The 21,329-nt window shown below is 38.3% G+C and overlaps 2 protein-coding genes across 4 annotated transcripts; one reads left to right on the top strand and one right to left on the bottom strand.

Annotated features, from left to right (window-relative positions):
- The first annotated feature begins 987 nt into the window (after positions 1-987).
- Positions 988-9,096, top strand: RDM4 (RNA-directed DNA methylation 4). Of its 3 annotated transcripts, none has more exons than XM_088973070.1 (12): positions 988-1,148; positions 1,293-1,415; positions 1,530-1,652; positions 1,777-1,857; positions 2,276-2,364; positions 2,499-2,570; positions 3,467-3,508; positions 6,021-6,178; positions 6,307-6,431; positions 8,240-8,324; positions 8,408-8,481; positions 8,560-9,096. In XM_088973070.1, the coding sequence occupies exons 3-12, from the start codon at positions 1,541-1,543 to the stop codon at positions 8,793-8,795; spliced, it is 1,074 nt and encodes a 357-aa protein (XP_088829196.1). In that variant the 5' UTR covers positions 988-1,148; positions 1,293-1,415; positions 1,530-1,540; the 3' UTR covers positions 8,796-9,096. The 3 variants fall into 3 exon arrangements, with proteins under 3 accessions (XP_088829196.1, XP_088829193.1, XP_088829194.1); XM_088973067.1 differs by having other exon boundaries at positions 996-1,148; positions 1,293-1,355; XM_088973068.1 differs by having other exon boundaries at positions 1,004-1,415.
- Positions 9,097-13,131: 4,035 nt separating this feature from the next.
- Positions 13,132-15,928, bottom strand: LOC148868644 (D-mannose binding lectin protein with Apple-like carbohydrate-binding domain-containing protein). Its single transcript, XM_088968475.1, has 2 exons — positions 15,346-15,928; positions 13,132-14,574 (listed from the first exon to the last, which is right to left on the bottom strand). Exons 1-2 carry the CDS (start codon positions 15,727-15,729, stop codon positions 13,570-13,572), a joined length of 1,389 nt encoding a protein of 462 aa, XP_088824601.1. The 5' UTR covers positions 15,730-15,928; the 3' UTR covers positions 13,132-13,569.
- Positions 15,929-21,329: the final 5,401 nt, after the last annotated feature.

The raw sequence follows: 21,329 nt of genomic DNA, 5'->3' as shown, positions 1-21,329 counted from the left end.
ACTCTATGCACCAATGCCTGCCCGTGAATTGGCATCAATTCTAAGCTGACACCTACCCCAACTGTAGTCTGGGCCTACAAATTCTGATCCTGGGCTGAACCATCATTCTCCCAAAAAAATATGATATGTGACACATGTCAACTTGGCAAGTGATGCCATTGTGTGTTTTTTGCATATGATTGTGATTTGATATTTAATTATTTTATATTTGGATAAATTGCTGAAGCCTCCCCTAAAGTTTCAGATCATTGCTGAAACATTTCCTAAAAATTGGTAATTATAATCACCTTCTTGAACTTTTTCACACTTGCAAATAGACCCCCTTTGTTACAATTTTCTAAAAAGAAACACAAAAATGTTTAAAATAGCCATACAATTACTAATGAGGTTGTTTTTTACAGAAAAACAATATAAACTTTATAAAATAAAGAATTTAAATTTAAAGTTGCAGGGTTGCAACTTTACATTTGAGCAATTGATATAAGGGGCAATTTGGAAAATAAATCAACCTCAAAAGAGATTGAAGAGAAAATTGAAAAATAAGCATTTTGGTCAAAAGCAAATGAATGAATATTCTGGACAGTTTCCTGCCAAGATTCTAACAAAAAAAGAAAGAGTAGGGGATGTTTGGAACCGTAGCTGTTTTTCAAAAAACGGTGTCATGTCAGATCCACATAGGCATTTCAACAAACCTCCACATATATGAATGTTTGGTTCAGGTGTTTATTGAAAAATCGGGCGTGCCTCATAAATCGGGACCCCACCGATGGTTGACTGATGTATATCCTATGCGGTGCTTACCTGTCAGCACATAAAAAAAAACAGTGAAAATCATCTTACCAAACAACATAGTATTGCTCACTGCTTGCCTAGCTAGCAGAAGTGTTTTTTTTTTTGTGAAAAATAGATCTTAGAAAAAAGCGTCTACACTTCCGAACACCATCTAGATGATTGCAATTATTAAGCCTCAACATACATTTCAGCAACAAGCAAAAAACTTGAGGGAGGTTACAGCCATTTGTCCTAGCGGCACGAAACGGACAAACGGTTTGCGCAACTTCCTTGTGTTTCGTCTCGGCAACCAGCTCCCTCCACTTGCATGAAAAGTGACAACTCCTCGTTTAGTCGGGCAGCGGGCTTCGCCGCGAGTGAGAAAAAACTCTTTCACTTCTCTACTTCTCGTTTGCTTGTTCGTTAGTCGGAACCTGGTATAAACCCTGTTTCCCCAATAAAACCCTATTTGGCGTATTAATTTCATTTTACACTTCCTTGTGTTTCGTCTCGGCAACCAGCTCCCTCCACTTGCATGAAAAGTGAAAACTCCTCGTTTAGTCGGGCAGCGGGCTTCGCCGCGAGTGAGAAAAAACTTTTTCACTTCTCTACTTCTCGTTTGCTTGTTCGTTAGTCGGAACCTGGTATAAACCCTGTTTCCCCAATAAAACCCTATTTGGCGTATTAATTTCATTTTACACTACACACCTTAATCTTAAACCCTGATTATTCACATTTCTAATACGGTTTCTGTTCAGGTGGCTCATCCATGGAGGATATTTGCGAGGGTTCTTCTTCCTTTTCATCCAAAATCATGAACGAGAAGCCCGTGATTGTTAGAGTCAAGAGAAAGTCCTCTCAATCGCGGCTCGATGCTTTCTGTGAGTTCATGCCCTCCTATATATATATACACATATATTCCTTTCTTTTTTGTTTTCCGTACTCTGATGATATATTGATGGTGGCATTATTTTGGCGATTTTTTCCTCAATTTTGGGTTTCTAGGGCTGGAAATCAATGAGAGGCCACTCAAGAAACCGTTGCTGGATTTTGGAAAGTTGTCGATCTCTGATTCAACTGGAAAAGGTGAAATATGTCAACTCCTTTGCATGAACATGTACCAATTGAGTTCAGTAATCATTACGCCTACAAACCAGGGAAAACCTGAGTTTGTAGTCATAGCTCAAGTCACGTAGGTGTTGTCTGTCACTGAACATGTGTATCCATGGCTCAAGTCACGTTTGACCTGTCTTGACCAGATGAATGCAATCATATGGATCTTTTGTTGTTCCATATCTTAGTTATTGCGTTTAGAAGCACCCAATTTCACTTTTTCTCATATATCAAGTACCAAAGTTCCAAAAAATATGGCCTCCCATTTTTAATCTACTCGCGCGTGCTTGTGCAATTATATGGATGAACGTCTGAATTGTAAAGACAAACTTATTCTACAAAAGACGTTCTAAATAGTTTTTGCTAATTCATTCTCATTATTTTCTCTTAGAGGAATTGAAGACGAAAAAGGTTTTTGTACAACACCTGGATACTGTAACAAGTTCTGAGGCTACAATTGATATTTTACAGTCTTTTGTGGTCAGTATGCTGGTCTGTTTGACATTATGGTTGTAGAAAGCAGTTGCAACGATTTTTTTATCCTTGTTGAGCAAAAGTGCGGAAGGCTTTGTTTTAGATAATCTGGCTCTGACACGTGACTATTTTGTGATCAGCCTAATGCTTCAGATGCATCTGAATTAAGGACGAAGCTTGAGGAGCGAAGACACACTTTTAAACAAGATAACGTAAGTACAGGTTCACTTGTTACATATTTATTTGGAAAAGTGTTTTGAACTACTCGTATTTTGAGAAGAATTTGCACCACAATATATTACTGCTTCATTTGGACTTATTTTATTCTTTTAATTTGAATGGAATATCAATCAAATCTATTGGTTCTCTTCATATAAAGACGAGTTTTGGAAATATTTTAAGGTTTTGGAATGGAAGCTCAAAACATGAAACTGGAAAAAGGCTTCAATTGAAGCTTCCTGTATTTTATCTTTCTTGAGCTTCAGCTGTTACTGGGCTATGGCTTTCAAGGAACATCTTACTGACCATACGGCATCTTTCTTGAATTTTATGGCTTTAAAAAACCAGCCACAGCTTAACCAAACAGGTCCTAGATTTCCATTGTATACAAATATTTTACAATACGATTTGTAAAAAAAAACATACAATTTTTTACATATTCAAGTGTTAATGCTATTGGGAATATTTGGAAGTGTCCATTATCACTTTCAATGCTAGTGCACTAGGCATGCACAGGTATCTGGGTATCATAGGTCTAAAAAAGGGGAAGGAGGAAGAAATTGGCGCCATCCCATTCCCTTAAGATTAGGATCCTTGTTGTGTTGTCTATGGTGAATTGGTGTCAAAACTGCATATTTAGTTAATTCATGCTCTAGAAGTACAGAACTGAACAGTAAATATAAAAAATTAAACGGGAACATTCTTCAATATTGTTGATTATGTTAAATAGTCAACTTACAGGCATTATGGTACAGCAGCTTGAATGCAACCATTGTCTGCCTCTTTTTACTTGACATCCACACTTTATTTCTAGTTTGTTGTCACAATTCATGTCTTAAATTTGGATTTGATTGTTTTGACTAATGGCATGTGCTATTGATGCCTGCAGAAGCAAAATCAACTATTGTCCAAGGCAAGGCAAAAACATGAGGTACACAAACAGTCAACTTAGTTTTTGCTTGTAACACTAACAAGTAGTAATTAGATTACTATTGTGTTCCAAATGACTCTTCCTTCCATTTTAAGGAGGTAGTTAGACATTTAATCCTTTGTGTAAAAAGCATCTTCAGATACGTGTGCTCTTACTGTCTTTTCAGAGTCAATCTGGTCCTGCTTTTCTGTGAGTTAAAGTTGTCCATGGTGCTTGCTTTTTGCTGAATCTTGTCTTGTTCAAACAGGATCAAGAAGCATGCATGAGCTTCAGTTGGAGCAGTAGCTGCTCAATAGGTTTTCAGAGTCCATGGATGTGCAAATATATATAATTCATTTGCACTAAAACACCTAAAATATTTCAATTTTGGTTTTCATTATTCTCATGGTAATATGGGTTCTTTGTAATTAACCCCCAAGCATGACTTGTCCAAAATACATCTGAATCCTATGCCTTATTGTATGCCTTATTGTATGATAGGACAAAATGTGAATCTTTAACTCTCCCCAGTAGCTCTATTTAAACAATATATTTCTGTCCATTACCAAAGAAAGCAATATTGTTTCTGTCTATTTTAATCATTCTCTCACCTGCTACTGAACCACAAAACCTTGCAACACATTTACACAGCTTGGAAATGGATAGCCTTCGCACTGCTTAATGAGACCCAACCTCACCGAAAACCAAGCCAACTACTCCTTCTTTCTCTTACCGTGTTGCAGTTACTACTATTTATTAGAAACCTCAAAAACCTCCCTACGGTGTTCAACAACAGAAATCCTGTTTCCTAATTAAAAAAAATCTTGCTAGTAGCTAAAAGTTATCATGCTTTATCAACCTATTGGTAGAGATCTTCATGGAAGCAGAAACCTCCATGCACCTGCTTCTAGGATACACTGTTCCCAATTTTAATTGACAAGGTGAAGAATCTTACCATATTACTTTGGGGCTGATTATTGTGCCTAGCATATCTTCTGATTTGAGAACTGTTAGAAAACAATGAACAGTCAGAATAGAAGTACACATAGAAGAAGGTTGGGATGATTCAATCAGGTATTGCTATGCTTGATATGTTTTTTGTTTTTTGTTTTTTTTTTTTTATCAATACTATGCTTGATATCTTTAGAGCATAGGGTTTTTTCTAAAGATATAACAGTTATTTGACAACTTCTTGCCAGGTTAACTAATTTAGAGTTAATGGAAGGAGTGTATCAATATATTGTCTGCCTCCTGTATGGATGTTGGGGGGTTTGCCAGAAACCAAAGAGGGCCACTTTCAAATTCTTGGAATACCTGGGGGATCAATCTGTGGTTTACCCTTTTGTAACATAGTGTCTAGCTGAACCTTTTTAGCATATTGGATGACTGGTAAGGAATATCTCATCTGAGACTTCTTAGTGATTATAATGGTTTTCTGGCATCAAGTTGATGTGGTTGATTATTTAGTTAATTTACCATCTTAAGGCTTTGGTGCTTACCTATTTGTGGAAAGTTTTGAGTATCCTTCTACTAAATATTGAAACAGAGAAGGTGCATATAAGCAGCATTGTAATAATGGTTCGGGTTCAAGAATGCTGTTGAAAATTAGGCTCAGTTTGGAAAGAGTACAAATGCAAATATGTACAGTACAAATACATACAAAATATATGGTTTTGCACTCTACATATTTGCATTTGTACTCCTTCCAAACTGAGCCTTAGAGAAAAGAGAGCAGGAGAGAATGTAGAGAAAGACAAGAGTACTCTTAAACATGGGAAAGGTCTAAACTGTGCATGTCACAGACCTAAATAAAACATAAGCTCTGACTACAAGGATGATACATGCATTTTTTCTAACTTAAAAGCCTTGCCCCTTTTTTGGGTTGGAGGAGGGAAAGGATAAACCCATGCAGACATAAAGAGCAAAATAAGAAAAAAAAATTAATAATAGTGTTTCAAGGTCTCTGTTCAGGGATGAGTTGACACATAATTAACTTGGAAACCATCTAAGCTACTTTTGAGTATTCTGGATAAAGCTAGCAGGATTCTTATGGACAGATCTGCAGTTTTTTAATATTATTGTTACATGTATTAGGTGATATATGATGACAGTTATCTGGTTTCGCAAATAAAACTTTCATTACTCTTTTGGTACTTCTCCTGGCTATCTTGCCTTGCAATGTTGAGAGAGTGACACCAAGGTTTTTCCCTGATAACAATCACTGGGTAAGGTAGATATATAGAAATAAGATCTCTATGTTACTTTAGGTGAGAGTGGTATCGAATTGTGTTTTGTCACTTCTTTCTTTCTTTTCATTTTCTCTCTACTTCTAGGGAAAAAATAGAAAGGGAGCAATTGGTAAACTTAACCTCCTATTTTATGTCATTTTTATTTTCCATTTAGGTTTTCATCATCAGTCAGACTAAAAAAATCATTTTCTTGTAGATTTCTTTTTCATACCCTTGATTTTTTTTCACAACCAAACAGTGCTAATTTGTATTCTTGATTGGTTCATGTCCTCTGGCCTTGTTAGGTTCTGTCAAAAAATGCTCGATTTGAACAGATTTGGAAGAGACGGAAGGGGAGTAAGGATACCATGCCTGATGATTCATTAAATGAAATATGCCATCTTTTTGATGTTGTGTGTGTTGACGTAGAAGAGGAAATTTCAAGTGAGGTGGAAGAGCAAAAGTAGGTTACTATTTTTCTTTCTTTATATTGTTTTCCATTTTCAGTTTCTTTCTTTGTAATTGTTCTTCGAATGTTAGCTTCACTGATAAAAAAAGTATGTTAAAGATATTTTTTTCCTAATTATTTAGGTGCAGCGAAACCTCTTTGGAGGATAATGCCATTTTGTTAAATTATTTGCCACTACTAAGAGAGTTTGTTCCAAGTGCTGCTGCAGAGATTGAATCTGATATTTCTGCATACAAATCAGAACAAGGTATTTGTCATTCTACCGTCAAAGATTTTGACTTTATATTCATTTCTGACTCCAACATTGATTTCAAAACCATGTACTGCCCCTGAATGTTTAAACTGTGAGTATATAATTAAACCTAGGTATGCAATTTGGGCAGGCTTAGGTTGATCATTTATTGAAATTTGAATGGACCTTGCCTGAGGATCCAAGTCCACTGCAATGTAAATTCTTTGAATGGGGGAACCCAACTTGAACCCATAATTAAACCTTGTGAAATGAAAATTCTTTAAATTAGTATTTTGTTAACATTCTTGCTTTAAAGAGACAGGTATGAGAGTACCTTGTTTATTTCATTCCAAGCATTTGTCTGATTTGTATTACAGTATAATGAAGTGGTATACCTAAATTTACATATTATATTGAATACAACATTCTAAAATGCAGTAAATTTCTTTAATAAAACACTTCTGGTCCTGTGAAATTCATTCATGTCCAGATACTTATATAGAGGGAATGTATATTATTTATATTTAAAATCAAAGTTCCATTTGTCTCACTATATAAGATGAAATTTTTTTCTATTTGCATCATTTCTGTCCATAACCAGTTTTACATGGAGGAAAATAAATGCAGCCTAGAGAAAAGGTTTACATGATATGAAAAGGCTTTTAAAGTGTTTGAACTAAATAAGAGAAGTTAAAAGGAAAAGATAGCAGGTAGGAATGATTATTATTAGCCCGGCCTGCAAATATTTATATCCATATAGTTATAGAAAGGTCAGCCCGATGCACGAAGCTTCAGCCAATGTGGGGTCTGGGGAGGGACAGATGTACAAGTTTAGCATAAATTTTATGCATAAATTATGTTATGTAATATATATTTAATACGCTAGATTTAAAATATAGGCTTGGAACCAGACCCGCGCCCAGGCTAGAGCCCTTGTCAGGGATGCTATGCCTGGCTCGGTCCATGATTACCCTAATAGCAGGCAATGCTGATGGTGCATCATCCCTTAGTCAGTAACAGACTGTTAATATTTGAAATGAACTATATGTTCCAGAAAAAGGGGTGTAGGACAAGTACATATACACAAACAGCTCAGAGCTGACATGAAATTTATAGACGTTTTAAGCAAGATTTTGATACAAGTCCCTCCCAGTAGCAGGCATACTGTAGTCCAACAAATCATCTGAGGCTGTTTGCTGACCTGGGAATCCATTTGAACAAGTACTTCATTGTGGATACCATTAGCTTTGGTTTCTCTTGTTCCATGGATCTTGATCATCTGATGCAAGCCATAGTCACCTTTTATGGATGATTCTCAGTCCAGCCCATTGAACTACTCAGCCTGAGACCATGGAGAATAATGTTGTATCACCTTTTCTCTATGTGCTACAAATATGGTGGGATGCATTTGCAGCTTGTTCATTTACTGTAGCTCTTCTAGCTCTCTTTTAGTTGGATAATTACTTGTAGCTATTTTGTTCGTATACTATACAAAGTAGCTGTTATAAAAATAATCCTCATGAGGTACATGCCATAAAAGGGTATTTGTGTTAAAACTGAACAGCATTAGAGATCATATCCTTTGTTAAATACTTAAATGGGAAGAATGTGCTGGGAAATCTCTTTTAACTCATATGACTGTCAGATGGGAATGAATGTTGTGATCTTTATGTGGAACTAAGAATTGTTTGAGAAATTTGTTCTTCATCCTTCATCGAAAAGAATAAGGCTTTCTGATGAATGGTGTTTCATGATGCTTATCAAGATTCAGAAAAGAAAAGGAAAAAATGGTGTATCACAACTACCTCTGTTGTGCTGTGCAGATTTGAAGGATGACTATGTGTACGACTTGTACATGATGAAGGATGGATTGAGCTATGAAGAATGTGATTCAAACTCGTATCCTCTGTAAGGATGCTGGACTTCTATGGTCCCAACCCTACTTTTTTTTATTAAATCCTTTCTCTTATCCATGAATCCTCTTTTTACAGAGTGCAAGTTGACGATGAGGATGATTTCTATGATGGCCCAATTCAGTCACAGTTTGAAAGTGATGATTCAAACGGTACTTGTTCTATTTTTTCTATATACATGCATTGTGCAACTTAATATGGTTATACTTATTATCTGTTTTGGAACTCAGCTGAAGATAATCCATTGAATGATTATCCCGATGAGGAGACATCTGAAGATGAACCTCAGATCAGTTCTCATGATGAATCAGAAGAAAATGGAAGAGCTTTTGATGGTGATTCTGAAGAATTTGAGGATGAAACATACTACAACCATTCAGATATAGATTCGTTATACACTGAGGAAGAGGTTTGTGTTGATGATTCCGATGATGATGGTGAAGACTGGAGATGGAAGTATCGCTGAGATTCATTCTATAGGATTGGTATTTTTCACGTATATACAAAGATCACTTTTCAACCCTTTTTGTCTGAGCATTTTTTTCCGCCCTAGTAATCTGAAAAAATTTGTCATGAAACGATTCGGTGTTAGGTTCTCTAAATATTGCACTGAACCCACCTTAGCAATCAATGTGTTGTATGGAACCTGCTGAGCTGATGTCTAAATATGTAACCAACTAACCATACATAGTGTGACTTATTTTCCCTTTAAGGGTTAAAAGGTAAATTATAATGGTATATTGCAGATTTGCAGTTCTTTGCTACCATTCAAATCCACCCATTATTTGTTTTTTTTTTTTTTTCTTTGATGTATGACTTTGCACTATGCACATTTTTTGGCAAGTGAAAGGCTGAGTTGAGTATCTACTGATTCTACTCAGTGAGCCAATGTCTTATTTTTGGGTTCGGGTTGGCATTAGATTCATTGAGCTTTCAATTGACATGACCATCCATCTAGGATGAATTTCCCATATGAATGTCCCAAAATGCTTTCGGCTTGAGGTTGTTATTTGTATTACCTATCTCATTAATCGTATGTCTTCTTGTTAGTTAGAGTGCAAAGCCTCATTAATTTCTCTTTCGTAAGGCTTTCTTTCTTTTTATTTCTCATCGTGTGTTTGGTTGTTGTTTTGTCCAAAATTTGTCATCCATTCGTAGAAAATTGGATTCTCGTGCTATTCCTTGCATATTCCTTGGGTATTCGTTCACTCAGAAGGGATGCCATTGTTTTGATTCTGTTTCTTAGAAATTCTATATTTCTATAGATGTCTCTTTCTTTGAGAGCATTTTTTCCCTGTTTCTCCTTAGGGGGAGAGTAGGAATGAGGAGAAACTAGTTCAACTCTTTCATCTTCTTAATCCTCATCATTTTCGTGTTTTCTTCCGTTGTCACAAAGGCCAACCAAATTCAAGAGCTGTAGAGAATCTAGAAATTGTATCTCCAATGCCATTAAACTCTTCGGGGACGGATCATACCCACTCAAGTATCTTGGTTCTCATTGATGTTCCTAGCCCCATTGCAGTTGATACCTCTGTTGCTAACGACCTTGACCTTCTTATTGCTCACATGAAATGTGTTAGATCGTGCACCACTAAACACCTAATTTCCCACTTTGTTTCCTATAAAAACATTTCACATTCTTTTTGAGCATTTCTCACATCCATTGACAATGTCCCTATCCCTGAGAATGTGGTAGAAGCTCTTTCAGTACCTGAATGGACAAATGCTATGAATGAAGAAAATTAATGCCCTTCATAAAAATGACACATGAGAATTTGTAGATCTTTCTAAGGGGAATGATCCAGTTGGATGTAAATGGGTGTTCACAGTCAAACATAGGGCTGATGGCATGTGACAAAGGGGTTTAAACAAGTGTACGAAGTTGATTATGCAGAGACTTTTGCACCCGTTGCCAAGATGAGTTCCATTAGAGTTCTATTCTCTCTTGCTACTAATCTTGACTGGAATCTACATCAGCTTGATATCAATAATGCGTTTTTGAATGATGACCTTGAAGATGAGGTTTACGTGATACAACCCCCTGGTTTTTAGGCTCAAGGCAATGAACAAAATGTGTACAGGTTGAAGAAGTCTTTATACAGGTTAAAACAATAACTGAGAGCCTGGTTCAGCAGATTCCATTGCAGTTTATCTTATTAATTGGCTTCCTACTTCGGTTCTTGGATCGTATTTTCCCTTTGAGAAATTATTTGGTCGTCCTCCGGACTACCTCAAACTCCGTGCCTTTGGATGTGAGTGCTTTTCACATGTTCGGCCGTATATTAAGCACAAGTTACAGTCTCGCTCTCTTTCATGTGTATTTCTTGGTTATTCTAATTCTCACAAAGGATATGTTTGTCTGCATCAATCTATAGGATGAATTTTTATTTTTCGGGATATCATTTTTAATGATGATTCCCTTCCCTTCCTTATTGCAACTACTGCTACATCTTCTCCATCATCGATTTCACCGCGTCCAGTTGGGGCTCCTCCCCTTGTTGCTGCTTTTGACACTACAATTACTAGGTGAGGTTTCATCTTCTTCATCTACACCTTATGATGTTATGCCCTTCAACTACGGTATTTACTGATTCTGCCATGTCGCCTACCTCTTCCTTGTATCTCATGACCACTCGAGCTAGACATGGTATATTTAAGCATAATCTAAGGTATGCCCTTCTTGCTAGTCCTCTTCCGGAATCCGAACCTACTTGTTATTCCCAAGCTCACAAGGATCCTCGCTAAGTCTTTACTATGACCGATGAATATAGGGTTTTAATTCAAAATAACACTTGGACTCTTGTCCCGACACCCCCTAATAAAATTATATTGGCAACAAATGGGTTTTTAAAATCAAACGTAAGCCTGATGGTTTGGTTGAACGTTTCAAAACCTGCCTCGTTGCCAATGGCTACTCTCAAGAAGCTGGTCTTGATTATGATGAGACATTCAATCCTGTGGTCAAACCGGCTACGATTTGCATAATATTATCTCTTGCAGTTTCCATTAACTGGGATGTTCGCCAATTGGATGTTAGCAATGCCTTTTTACATGGGCATATTTCATAGGAGATATATATGAAGTAGCCTATTGGGTTTGTTGATCCCAGATTCCCAACACATGTTTGCCGCCTCCATCGCTCTCTCTATGGTTTGAAATAGGCACCTCGTGCATAGTTTACACGGTTGAGTGATTTTTTATTTCTTTAGGGTTTTTCGAATCTTGAGCAGATGCCTTTCTATTTTTTTCTCGTTCTGGATTTAATATTATTGTAGTTCTTGTTTATGTTGATGACATCGTCATTACAGGATCTTCCTCGTTTGCCACTAACACTCTCATTTAACATCTTGCCTTTCAGTTTTCTCTTCAAGATTTGGGATCTGCACATTATTTCCTTGGTGTTGAACTTCACAGATCGTCCAATGATTTTCATCTCTCTCAACATAAGTATATTGATGATCTTTTGCATCGACCACAATTTCACAATGCCAAACCCCTCTTCACTCCCATGTCTGCTTCCACTTGGCTCACTAAATCGAAAGGGGAACCTCTCGTTGATCCAACCTTTTTTCGTAGTACTGTTGATGCTCTTAAGTACATAACTATTACATGTCTAGAAATCGCCTTTGCTGTGAATAAGGTTTGTCAGTTCATGCAAACCCCTACTATTGTTCACTGGGCTACTGCAAAGAGGATTCTTCGACACCTCAAAGGGACGATCATGTATGGTTTGCTTCTTCGACCATGCCGTCCATTCTCTCTTGTTGCTTACTCTGATGCTGATTGGGGTAGCTATCTCATGGATCGTCACTCTCAAAGTGGTTATTGTGTGTTTCTTAGTTCTAATTTAATTTCTTGGAGCTCCAAAAAGAAACCCATGGTGGCTCGTTCCAGTACTGAGTTAGAATATCACAGCTTAGCCTCCGTAGCTGTTGAATTTTTGTGGCTTCATATACTCCTCTAAGAATTGGGTATCTCTCTCTCTCTACCGCTCCTTTAATATGGTGTGACAACATGGGCGCTAAATTTCTTACTAATAATCCTGCACTTCATTCTTGTTCTAAATACATCGAGTTGGATATTCACTTCATACGGGAAAATGTTGTAGCGAAGTTTCTTGATGTTCGGTACATACCCTCGGCTAATCAAATCGCAGACATCCTTACCAAGCCTCTCGATCTTCCGCAATTCGAGGTCCTTCATCACAAGCTCACCGTTTCTCGCCCAGCTACGCTTGAGGGGAGGTGTAAGCGATAACATACTAACGTGCATGTGCATGCACGTATTCGGTGCATGGCACATGCACCCAAGATTCCTACTTCATCCTGTAAGCTCCTCTTCCCTCTTATCCTATAAAAATACCTTTCCCACTGTATTTCTCCTTCTTGTAGATAACCCCTATCCTATACTTCTTCTTGTAGATAACTCCTATCCTATACACTTGTAGATTATCTTTGTAAAGGATAAACCTATCCTAGTAAGATAAGGATTATCGTAATTAGGATTACATCTAACCTATCCTATTTTAAATATAACTTCTTATACTCTATATATATGATCAAAGAAAGGAGAATAAATATTCAACCATTATTATCAATTGTTTCTCTCTTATTACTCTCATACCGAGTATAAATTTTGGTTTGCTTTTTTTTTTTTTTTTTTTTTTCAGATTTGACTTTGTATTGTGTGTCTCTGAGAAGTAAAATATAGTCCTCGCATTATATGAGATGGAGTTGTTTGGGAGTGAGATGGGAAGATTATATTCCCACCTAATATGAATAAATTGAGGTAGGAAAATATGGTGTAAATTTTGCGTCAGAAATTGGGATTCAAAATTTGCATTGTTAGTAAGTGTAAATAAAACAAAATGTATAAATTTTGTATGGTATAGGAGTACAAATCATAGTTAGAATTTAGAAAGAAATTGATGCAAAACTGGGCTGGTGCAAAATTTGCATCTGATTCAGATTTGCACTGCAAGCCCAGTTTGGAAGGAGTACAAATACAAAAAAGTAGAGTGCAAATACTTATAAAATAGTACAAAATACAAGGTTTTGCACTGTACATATTTGTATTTGTACTCCTTGCAAACTGAGCCGCAAGCAAAAAGGGCTTTCGGGGGAGATTGTAATGCAATGACTAATAATTTCTCCCACTCCCTGTATTGAGTTCAGGTCTTAGGTTAGCACCTTGGAAAACTGCAATGTTCCCTAAAAAAATCAGCAAAAGTGGAAAATCTTTCAAGTGTCGTCATGGCCCAATAAAGCCTTCCTCCTTTTTCGAACTACAAAGTAGCACCCAATTCCTCCCAAAATAAGCAGAATAACCAATCCATCAACCACCCCTCCCATGATCAAGAGCCATTTCTTCAGCCTAGAAGTTTTCCCATGAACCTCACCCATTCCCTTTGGAACCTTCACCAAATATCTCGTTCTTGTTGCCTTGTCCACCCGTTTTACTCCACTGACCAACCCATAAAGGATACATTCCCCCTGCTCTCCAGTGCTGCCAGTTGCAGAATATAATGCAGCAACGCAAGTACAATTGTCCAAGCACAAATTTTCGCATTCCTCTTTGCTGGCATTGTCCTTCTGAGAACTACCTCTTAAAACACTAGTGATGCCCTCTAATTCCACCATCTCCACATGGTCTTCACCGCAGAATCCATTTGAAAATCCCTCGCTGCAATTGGAAACCGTATGACCAGACCCTCTTGATAATTGGAGACATGCACAAGTGTCGGAGAAAGTGCAAATACCATATGGTTCACATGCCAGTGGAAGGTCACATGTGGTGTTTAGTGCTTGAAAGGAGGCCTCAAATTTGCCTATTTCAGGTGAATAGTGATATAAACCCAAATTTCCTGTCTTGTCCCCCAATGCTAAAAATCTTACAGGTTCATCTGCATTGGCCGTCATTTGTGCAATCTTTCTATGTTTTCTGTCAAACAGCTTCAACCCTATTGAACCCAGTTCTGCGGAAACGATATTTCGGCCCTTGGAAGGTCTAAATTCCCAGTAAGAGTACTTCCAGCTACCGGAGTTCAAGTACAGAGCTATCTTGTTACTTTCAATTTCCAAGGAATAGAATGAAGATGAATTGCCGCTGAAAGAAGTCAGGCGTGTTGAAAGGTTGAGTACCTGGCCCCAAAGCATGACGTCTGTTGGGAAGTCGAAGCTCTGCCACTTTATACGGTTCATTGCGTCTGCTAGGACAAGATTTCCTGTACCCAGTAACTGTAGTCTCTGTTTCAGAGGGAGGAAAATAAAGAAATTCTATCAGTAACACTTCACTTACCAGGTGAAAGTAATTGCCGATAACATTATCCTTAAAAATGATCTCCAAATTACTACTACGTACTTACGTAGGAAAATGGTCTCGAAACTTCAAACAAGTTTTGCTGGTTTGTGAACTAATGCCATGAGCTATTGGAAACTTGAGATATTCCAATTAAGGTCTAGAGAACAGCCCCATAAGTGAAAGGTTACTGCTCTTATTTGCAGGAAACTATTTGTAAACTCTCTGGGATATTAAAAGATTTATGCAGATCTAAGACGTATCTGTTTCCTATAAGTTTTTATCAGACAATTTGCAGTGAAAGCAACCAAATCAAAATTCTACTAAAAAAGGGTGTGTTTTTTGGAGTTGTTAGCGAAGAGAACAGAACAGGGTCTGCATCTGAGGATCAATTAAAATATTCCAATTATTATCAGACCCAGAGACCAGAGGGTGATCACCAAAGGTCTAAAACCCTGTTTGAACACCACCACGTGAAATGGGATCATCTCATTTCGGTTTCCCATACCAATTCTTTCTTCCAACACTGTTATTACCAGAAATGGAATTCATTTCATGCAATCGTTAAGAGGAGTAAAAAACAACAGGTATACAATTTCATCATAAGATGGAGAAAAATTGTGCATCGAAATGCAAAACATGACCACAACGAAATCATTTCATTTGACGACGGATGCAAACAGGCCAAAATTGCAATGAGATTCATTTATAAGTTTTACCTCCACACCTTGTCCAAAGGTCCTGGTTCTCCAACCAATTCGCCTTCTCGCACCTTTCAACTGCAACTCTCCATCTTCCGTCAGCTCGAGCACACATCTTTGGGAGGGGTAGAAGTGCGAGGAATGACCCGAATTCCACACCTTAGCATCTCCAAGAAAAACTTGCAGCGAGCACGAGTATCTGCCATTAACAGCTTCGACGCTCAATGCAGCCCTAAAATCAGGTTTCTCGTTTCCTGTCTCCAATACAAAAGCTCGTCCCGTGAAGCCACTGTTGTATTCAGGTGGGAGCGGAAGCGTGACCCTGTACCCAGCTGGAATATCAGATTTGCAAGAAGCATGATTAAACCAGTATATGAGAAAACTCAACGCGTACAACTCCATGTTTCGGCTCTAATAAGTCTGCAGATAGATGAGTAAAAAGATCGACCGCTCCCTATTCCCTAATAAGCTTCCTCTGGTTTGACGGAGCTTTTCTTCTTCCGTCCAGCAAACGGAGAATTGGAGACTGTTGATAGAAGACACGAGTGAAGACGCTGCCACGAGGAAGAAGTGAGTCCCAACTCCCAAATCCCAAATCCCAAATCCCAAATCCCAAATCCCAATCCCACTAAGAGAATGCCGAATGGGTCTTGAAGTCTGGACCACTTTTGTTCATCTCTCGTGCTTGCTTTTGCAGATGTGGCCCTCACCCCTCAGTGGCGCTGTCATGCAACCATACTTGAACCTGGTATTTGGAATTCAAATCGTCTACCGAACTACTCGTAATACTGGACCAATCATGATCTGCCACATCAGACTCAAGATGACGTTGCGAATCATTATTGGCCCAGTATCCTTCGGTTCCCGTAGAGGATTTGAACAGTGATTTTTTTCTTTTCGGTGAGATGAGATCACACCTTGGAGTTGGGGGAAGTTGATTGGGGCCACACTGCCACTGCCAGTGCCCACTGATGGCCTGGGTGCCTTTTTTTTTGGTGGATGGATGGTGTTTGGGCGGGAATCATTTAATGTTGGGGATAGTGGCACGCGTGCCAGGTGGTTCGTAATAATTACTCCACGTGGCAGTGGTTAGCAGCCTATTGCTGACATTAATCTCACGCTTCCCTGACGTATTGCTTCCACCACGTCAGGTAATCCGGTAACAAGTTCTTCCGTGATCCAAATTCCAAATGGAAGTAAATGCTTGTAGAGATTGCAGAAGAAATATTAGAGAGACATCAGCTTTGCAAGTTCTATTAAGGCTGCAAACAGTATCCGATTCTCCAAATTCAAATTCGAATTTGATATTATTAAGAGCGATTTATAATTTATAATTGGATCGAATAAAAAGTTATGCTTATATATACTTTAAGAATGATTTATAATTTATATTGTAAGGAATCACAATGGAGAGATCGTCGACTTCAAAACATACACTTTAGGGGACATTACTACCATCAATTTGGCAGAGGCATGGGCGGCTTGAGAGGCTCATAACTCGAACTTTTTCAACAAGGGCGATTCAAAGTTAATTATCTTTTGCCTCAATTTCCTCTACAACCCGCCGTGGCGACTGAGGAACATTGTTCAGAAATGTTCAAATTTGAGGAGGTCGATAAACGAGGACTTTCATTATAAACATGTTTATAGGGAGGCTAATCGTGCAGTAGATTGGCTAGCTAATGCAGTTTTATCTTCGGCTCATGAATGGGGACTTTAGCCTTGATAATATTCCTCATGACTTTAGCGAGGGTGATACCCCTCGGCTTGTGTAGCACACCAATGTCTTATCAAAAAAATTATAATTGCAAATTACTAGTAGTTAGACCTGTTCATGGGCTGGGTCGGGTCGGGCTTTGATTCTTTATTAACAGAAAAATGTTAGGCCCAAACCCGATCTGACCAACGGGCCTACAATTTGGGCCCGAGCCCGGCCCTGATAAAAAACCCGAAGCCTAAACCCGACCTAATAAAAGAAATTCAAAATTTTTCCTATTCAAATGGACATTTTATATTTTAATTTAGATGTTTTTTTCCCCTATTTAAATGAACAATAGGCCTACAAGTGAATCAACAACATTCTCAAATCAAAAATTTATTCAAATGGACATCACATAAGGTTTTTACTTAGGTTTAACTATAAGTTGGGCCGGGTCGGGCTCAGGTCGGGCTATTTTGACAAAGTCCGAGCCCGGTTCGAATTTTATGTGGGCCGGGCTTTTTGGCCCGAGGTTAAGCCTATAAGCCAAAAAGCCTGTTCAAGCTTGTATGGGGGTCGGGTCGGGCAGGGCCCACCCGTCGGGCCACCCAACCCATGAACAGGTCTACTAGTAGTGGTTCAAAAGACTCTGATAAGCTTATTAGTAATATCACTGCTTAGCTTTCAGATGAAGAGACGAACCTTCTTTGACCAACTTGTCATTGATGAAAAAATCCTGATGGCTTTAAATCAAATGGCCCCTTCAAAAGCCCAGGCCCAAATGGTCTTCCCTTTTGTTTTTTTACCAAAGATAATGGAGAATAATGGGCAAAGATGTTTTGGGAGCGGTGCATGAATTCTTCGGGTCTAGGAGAATGCTGAAAGAACTCAATAATACCCTTATCACCCTTATCCCCAAAACAAATAGCTTTGAATCTTCTTCCCATTATCGGCTCAATAGACTTAAACCACTTATTGATAAACTCATTATCCCAAATCAAAGTGCTTTCATGTTTAATAAACAAATTTCAAACAACATTCTCTTGGCCCATGAAATGATTTATTCTATGAGAAAATATAAATCCAAACACAAAATGAAGGCCATTAAACTTGATATGGTGAAAGCTTATGATAATGCTGAATGGAAATTCTTGGATTTGGTTATGCTCAAGATGGGGTTTGGCAGTGCTTGGAGGAATTGGGGGATGCAATGTACCAGTACTGTATCTTACAAAATTTTAATTAATAAATGGGTCCCATGGAAAAGTTGTCCTTCCATCTAAGAGATTGTGGCAAGGGGACCCCATCTCTCCCTATATATTATTGTTGGTCTTAGAGGTTCTTTCAGCTACTCTCTCAAAGAAAGTAATCAGTAAGGTTCCATTTGGTTTGTGGGAAGATTTGAGGGGGATGGGATAGGAAAGTGTAAAAATTTACACTTCCATTGTTTGTTTTTATATATGGGAAAAACATTATGACGAGCTACTTCTTCTCTAGATTCATGTAAGGTGAAGAATAAAGCTCCATGACTAAAGCGGCAATCAAAGAGAGAGAGAGAGAGAGAGAGAGAGAATGAGGGAATAAAAAACAATGGATGATCGGAGAAACTAGTCAAAACTAGTGAAACAGGTGCCGGAGATGGTAGGAATGATGGTGTATAGCCGCTGTGGGGTGCTCTGTTTCACCAAGAGGAAGACAAACAGTATATCACCGGCAGAAAGCGAAGACGATGACGGAGAGGTACTAGAGAGTAAATGATCCTAGTCACCGCCATTGGTATTTCCTATGTTCGTAGTCGAGAAGATGATGAACATTGGTTTTTTTGGGTGAAAAACAAAAGAAGGAAGAAGAAGAAGAGAGGAGAGAGGGAGGAAGAGAGTGGCTGAGTGGGGGTGTTGCTGCAACTATTCTGCTTTTACGTTCGAACGAGGAAGGGGAGGTAGTAGATCGCCAATGGTAACGAGGAAGGCACTAGTTCTCTCCCTCCTCTGTTCGTCGTCGATAGTAATAGTGGTTTCTCAATTTTTTCCACCGGGGTCGTATGGTTTTGGTGCGACCCCAAATCCACGATTTTGGGATTTGACATCTCACATTTTTCTCACCCCATCCCTCTATTTCCCTCGAAACAAATGAGAGAAAAAGGAATATCTTTGAAATATTCCCTTTTTCTCATCCCCACCCCACAAACCAAACAGAGCCTAAGACAACCTCAAGCATCAAGATTAACCAAAATGCTCCCTTTTTCACCCATCTCTTCTCTGTCGATGATAGCAAGACTTAGCTTTGAAGAGATAAAGGAAATCCTCCACTCCCTTGAGCTCTACAAAAGGGCTTATGGGCAAAAGGTTAATCTTCAAAAGTATGAGGCGTTATTAAGCAAGAACACCCCGGAGAGATTTCAAAGAATGTTGGCTAGGTGTTTAAGGATGAAAAGGGTTTTCAACACTAGCTTCTATTTGGGGTTGCCCTTTGAAATTCAAAGATCCAAATAGAACACCTTTGCTTCTATCACTGAAAGGGTAGCTAGCAAAGTTAGAGGATGGAACAATTAGATCCTCTCTCCTACAAGTAAAGAAGTCTAAAATAAATTAGTCTTCTTTCTACCAGTTTATGCAATGTCTTGCTTTCAACTCCCCAAGAGTATCTACAACAATATATCGAAATTTCAGAGAAGCTTTTACTGGGGTGATGCAAATGTTAGGAAAAAAAACCCCACTAAAAACAAATGGAATACCCTATACAAAAACAAATCTGTTGGAGGCTGGGGGGTTCAGGGATCCCTATGCTTTTAATATGGTTCTTCTAGCCAGACAAACTTGGAGAATCCTTCGCAACCCAAATTCCCTCCTAGGTTATGTGCTCAAGGATAAATATTACCATAAGGATACCTTCCTTTCGGCTGGAGTTCCAAATAATTCATCTTGGGGATATCTGTGGAGAATTGGCAATGGGAAATTTATGGATGTGTGGAGTGATCCTTGGGTCCCTACCTTGAGAGACTACAAAATCCCAATCTCCAAACCAATGGGCTACCAAGTTTCCCCATTCAGTGATTTGATGGAGGTTAATACCCATTCTTGGAAAACCCAACTGATTAGAGACTTGTTCCGCTCTCAGGTGGCTTTGAAAATCCTAAGGCTCTGTTTGGAAGGAGTATAAATGCAAATATATAGAGTATAAAATCTTATATTTTGTATTATTTTATATGTATTTCCACTCTATATATTTATATTTGTACTCCTTCCAAATTGAGTCTAAAGATCTATCTTCCCTCTATTGATTGCCGCAAAAAAAAATCTATTGGTCCTTTTCAAAGAATGGTGAGTTCCCTACCAAAAGTTCATACTAGGTAGCCAAATATCTCAACGACAAAACAAGTACAAATTCTAGAAGCCCAAATTCCCAAGAAATCAAGCTGTGGAAGCTTATTTGGAAATTACCTCTGGTTCCAAAAATCAAAGTCTTCTTGTGGAAAGCTCTTAATGATGGTATTCCAGTTAAAAGCATCTGGCCCATAAGATTAAAGTTGCTGAAGTCAAGCCCATTGGGTTATTCTCTAACCTAGGCCTCTGAAGTAACCCAAATCCTGACTTGTGCCTTAGGCTCAGTTTGAAAAGAGTACAAATACAAATATATACAGTACAAATATATATAAAATAATATAAAATAATATAAAATAAAAGGTTTTGCATGGTACATATTTGCATTTGTACGCCTTCCAAACTAAGTATAAGGAATGATTGCCCTCCTAGATTCAAGGTTTATTGATTGTAGATGATGATATTCAAACTTTCTTAACCTCCTTTGCTATTTACTGTTGGTGTATTTGGCTTAGAAGGAACATGGTGATCTTTGATAACCACGTAGAGGACCCTCAAATCACGCATGCTCATGCTAACAAGATCTGCCAAGAATCTTTGTTAATCCAGGCCCAGGGTCAAGCTATGACCTCCCCAAATATCAATAATGATATGCGGGTTCCACGTCCCTGTGCCCCTCACGCAAGTTTTGCCTACACCTCGACCGATGGTAGTTTTATTCAAAGCTTATTATAATGCAGGTTATGGTGTCTCGATTTTGAATGGAGAAGGCCAAGTTTTGGCGGTTAAGGCGATCATTGATACTCCTCGCTCTGCTACTTCTTAGAAGTGTTTACTATTCTACAGGGTATAAAACTTGCAAAGCATTTGGGTTTCTCAAATCACTTGCTCCATGGTGACTACAGACCGGTAATCAATTGTTTGAAGCTGCACGTTGGCCTCCCTGTGAATGAATCTCTATTTTGAAAACAAGTCGGATCAGA

This window comes from Nelumbo lutea, chromosome 2 (assembly GCF_056320005.1).
Source record: "Nelumbo lutea isolate HS-2025 chromosome 2, American lotus-T2T, whole genome shotgun sequence".
Lineage (NCBI taxonomy): Eukaryota > Viridiplantae > Streptophyta > Magnoliopsida > Proteales > Nelumbonaceae > Nelumbo > Nelumbo lutea.
The sequence above is the reverse complement of the archived record's forward strand: the minus strand, read 5'-3'. Positions and strand labels throughout refer to the sequence as shown.

What these genes read in the sequence shown, in the direction of transcription:
- RDM4 (XM_088973067.1), top strand. Translation starts at nt 1,100, where the DNA reads ATGAAAAGTGACAACTCCTCGTTTAGTCGGGCAGCGGGCTTCGCCGCG. An exon ending in GGCAGCGGGCTTCGCCGCGA is followed by an intron (nt 1,149 to 1,292) that starts GTGAGAAAAAAC and finishes CTCGGCAACCAG; the next exon opens with CTCCCTCCACTTGCATGAAA. An exon ending in ATCGCGGCTCGATGCTTTCT is followed by an intron (nt 1,653 to 1,776) that starts GTGAGTTCATGC and finishes TTGGGTTTCTAG; the next exon opens with GGCTGGAAATCAATGAGAGG.
- LOC148868644 (XM_088968475.1), bottom strand. Translation starts at nt 15,729, where the DNA reads ATGGAGTTGTACGCGTTGAGTTTTCTCATATACTGGTTTAATCATGCT. An exon ending in CCTTTGGACAAGGTGTGGAG is followed by an intron (nt 14,575 to 15,345) that starts GTAAAACTTATA and finishes CCTCTGAAACAG; the next exon opens with AGACTACAGTTACTGGGTAC.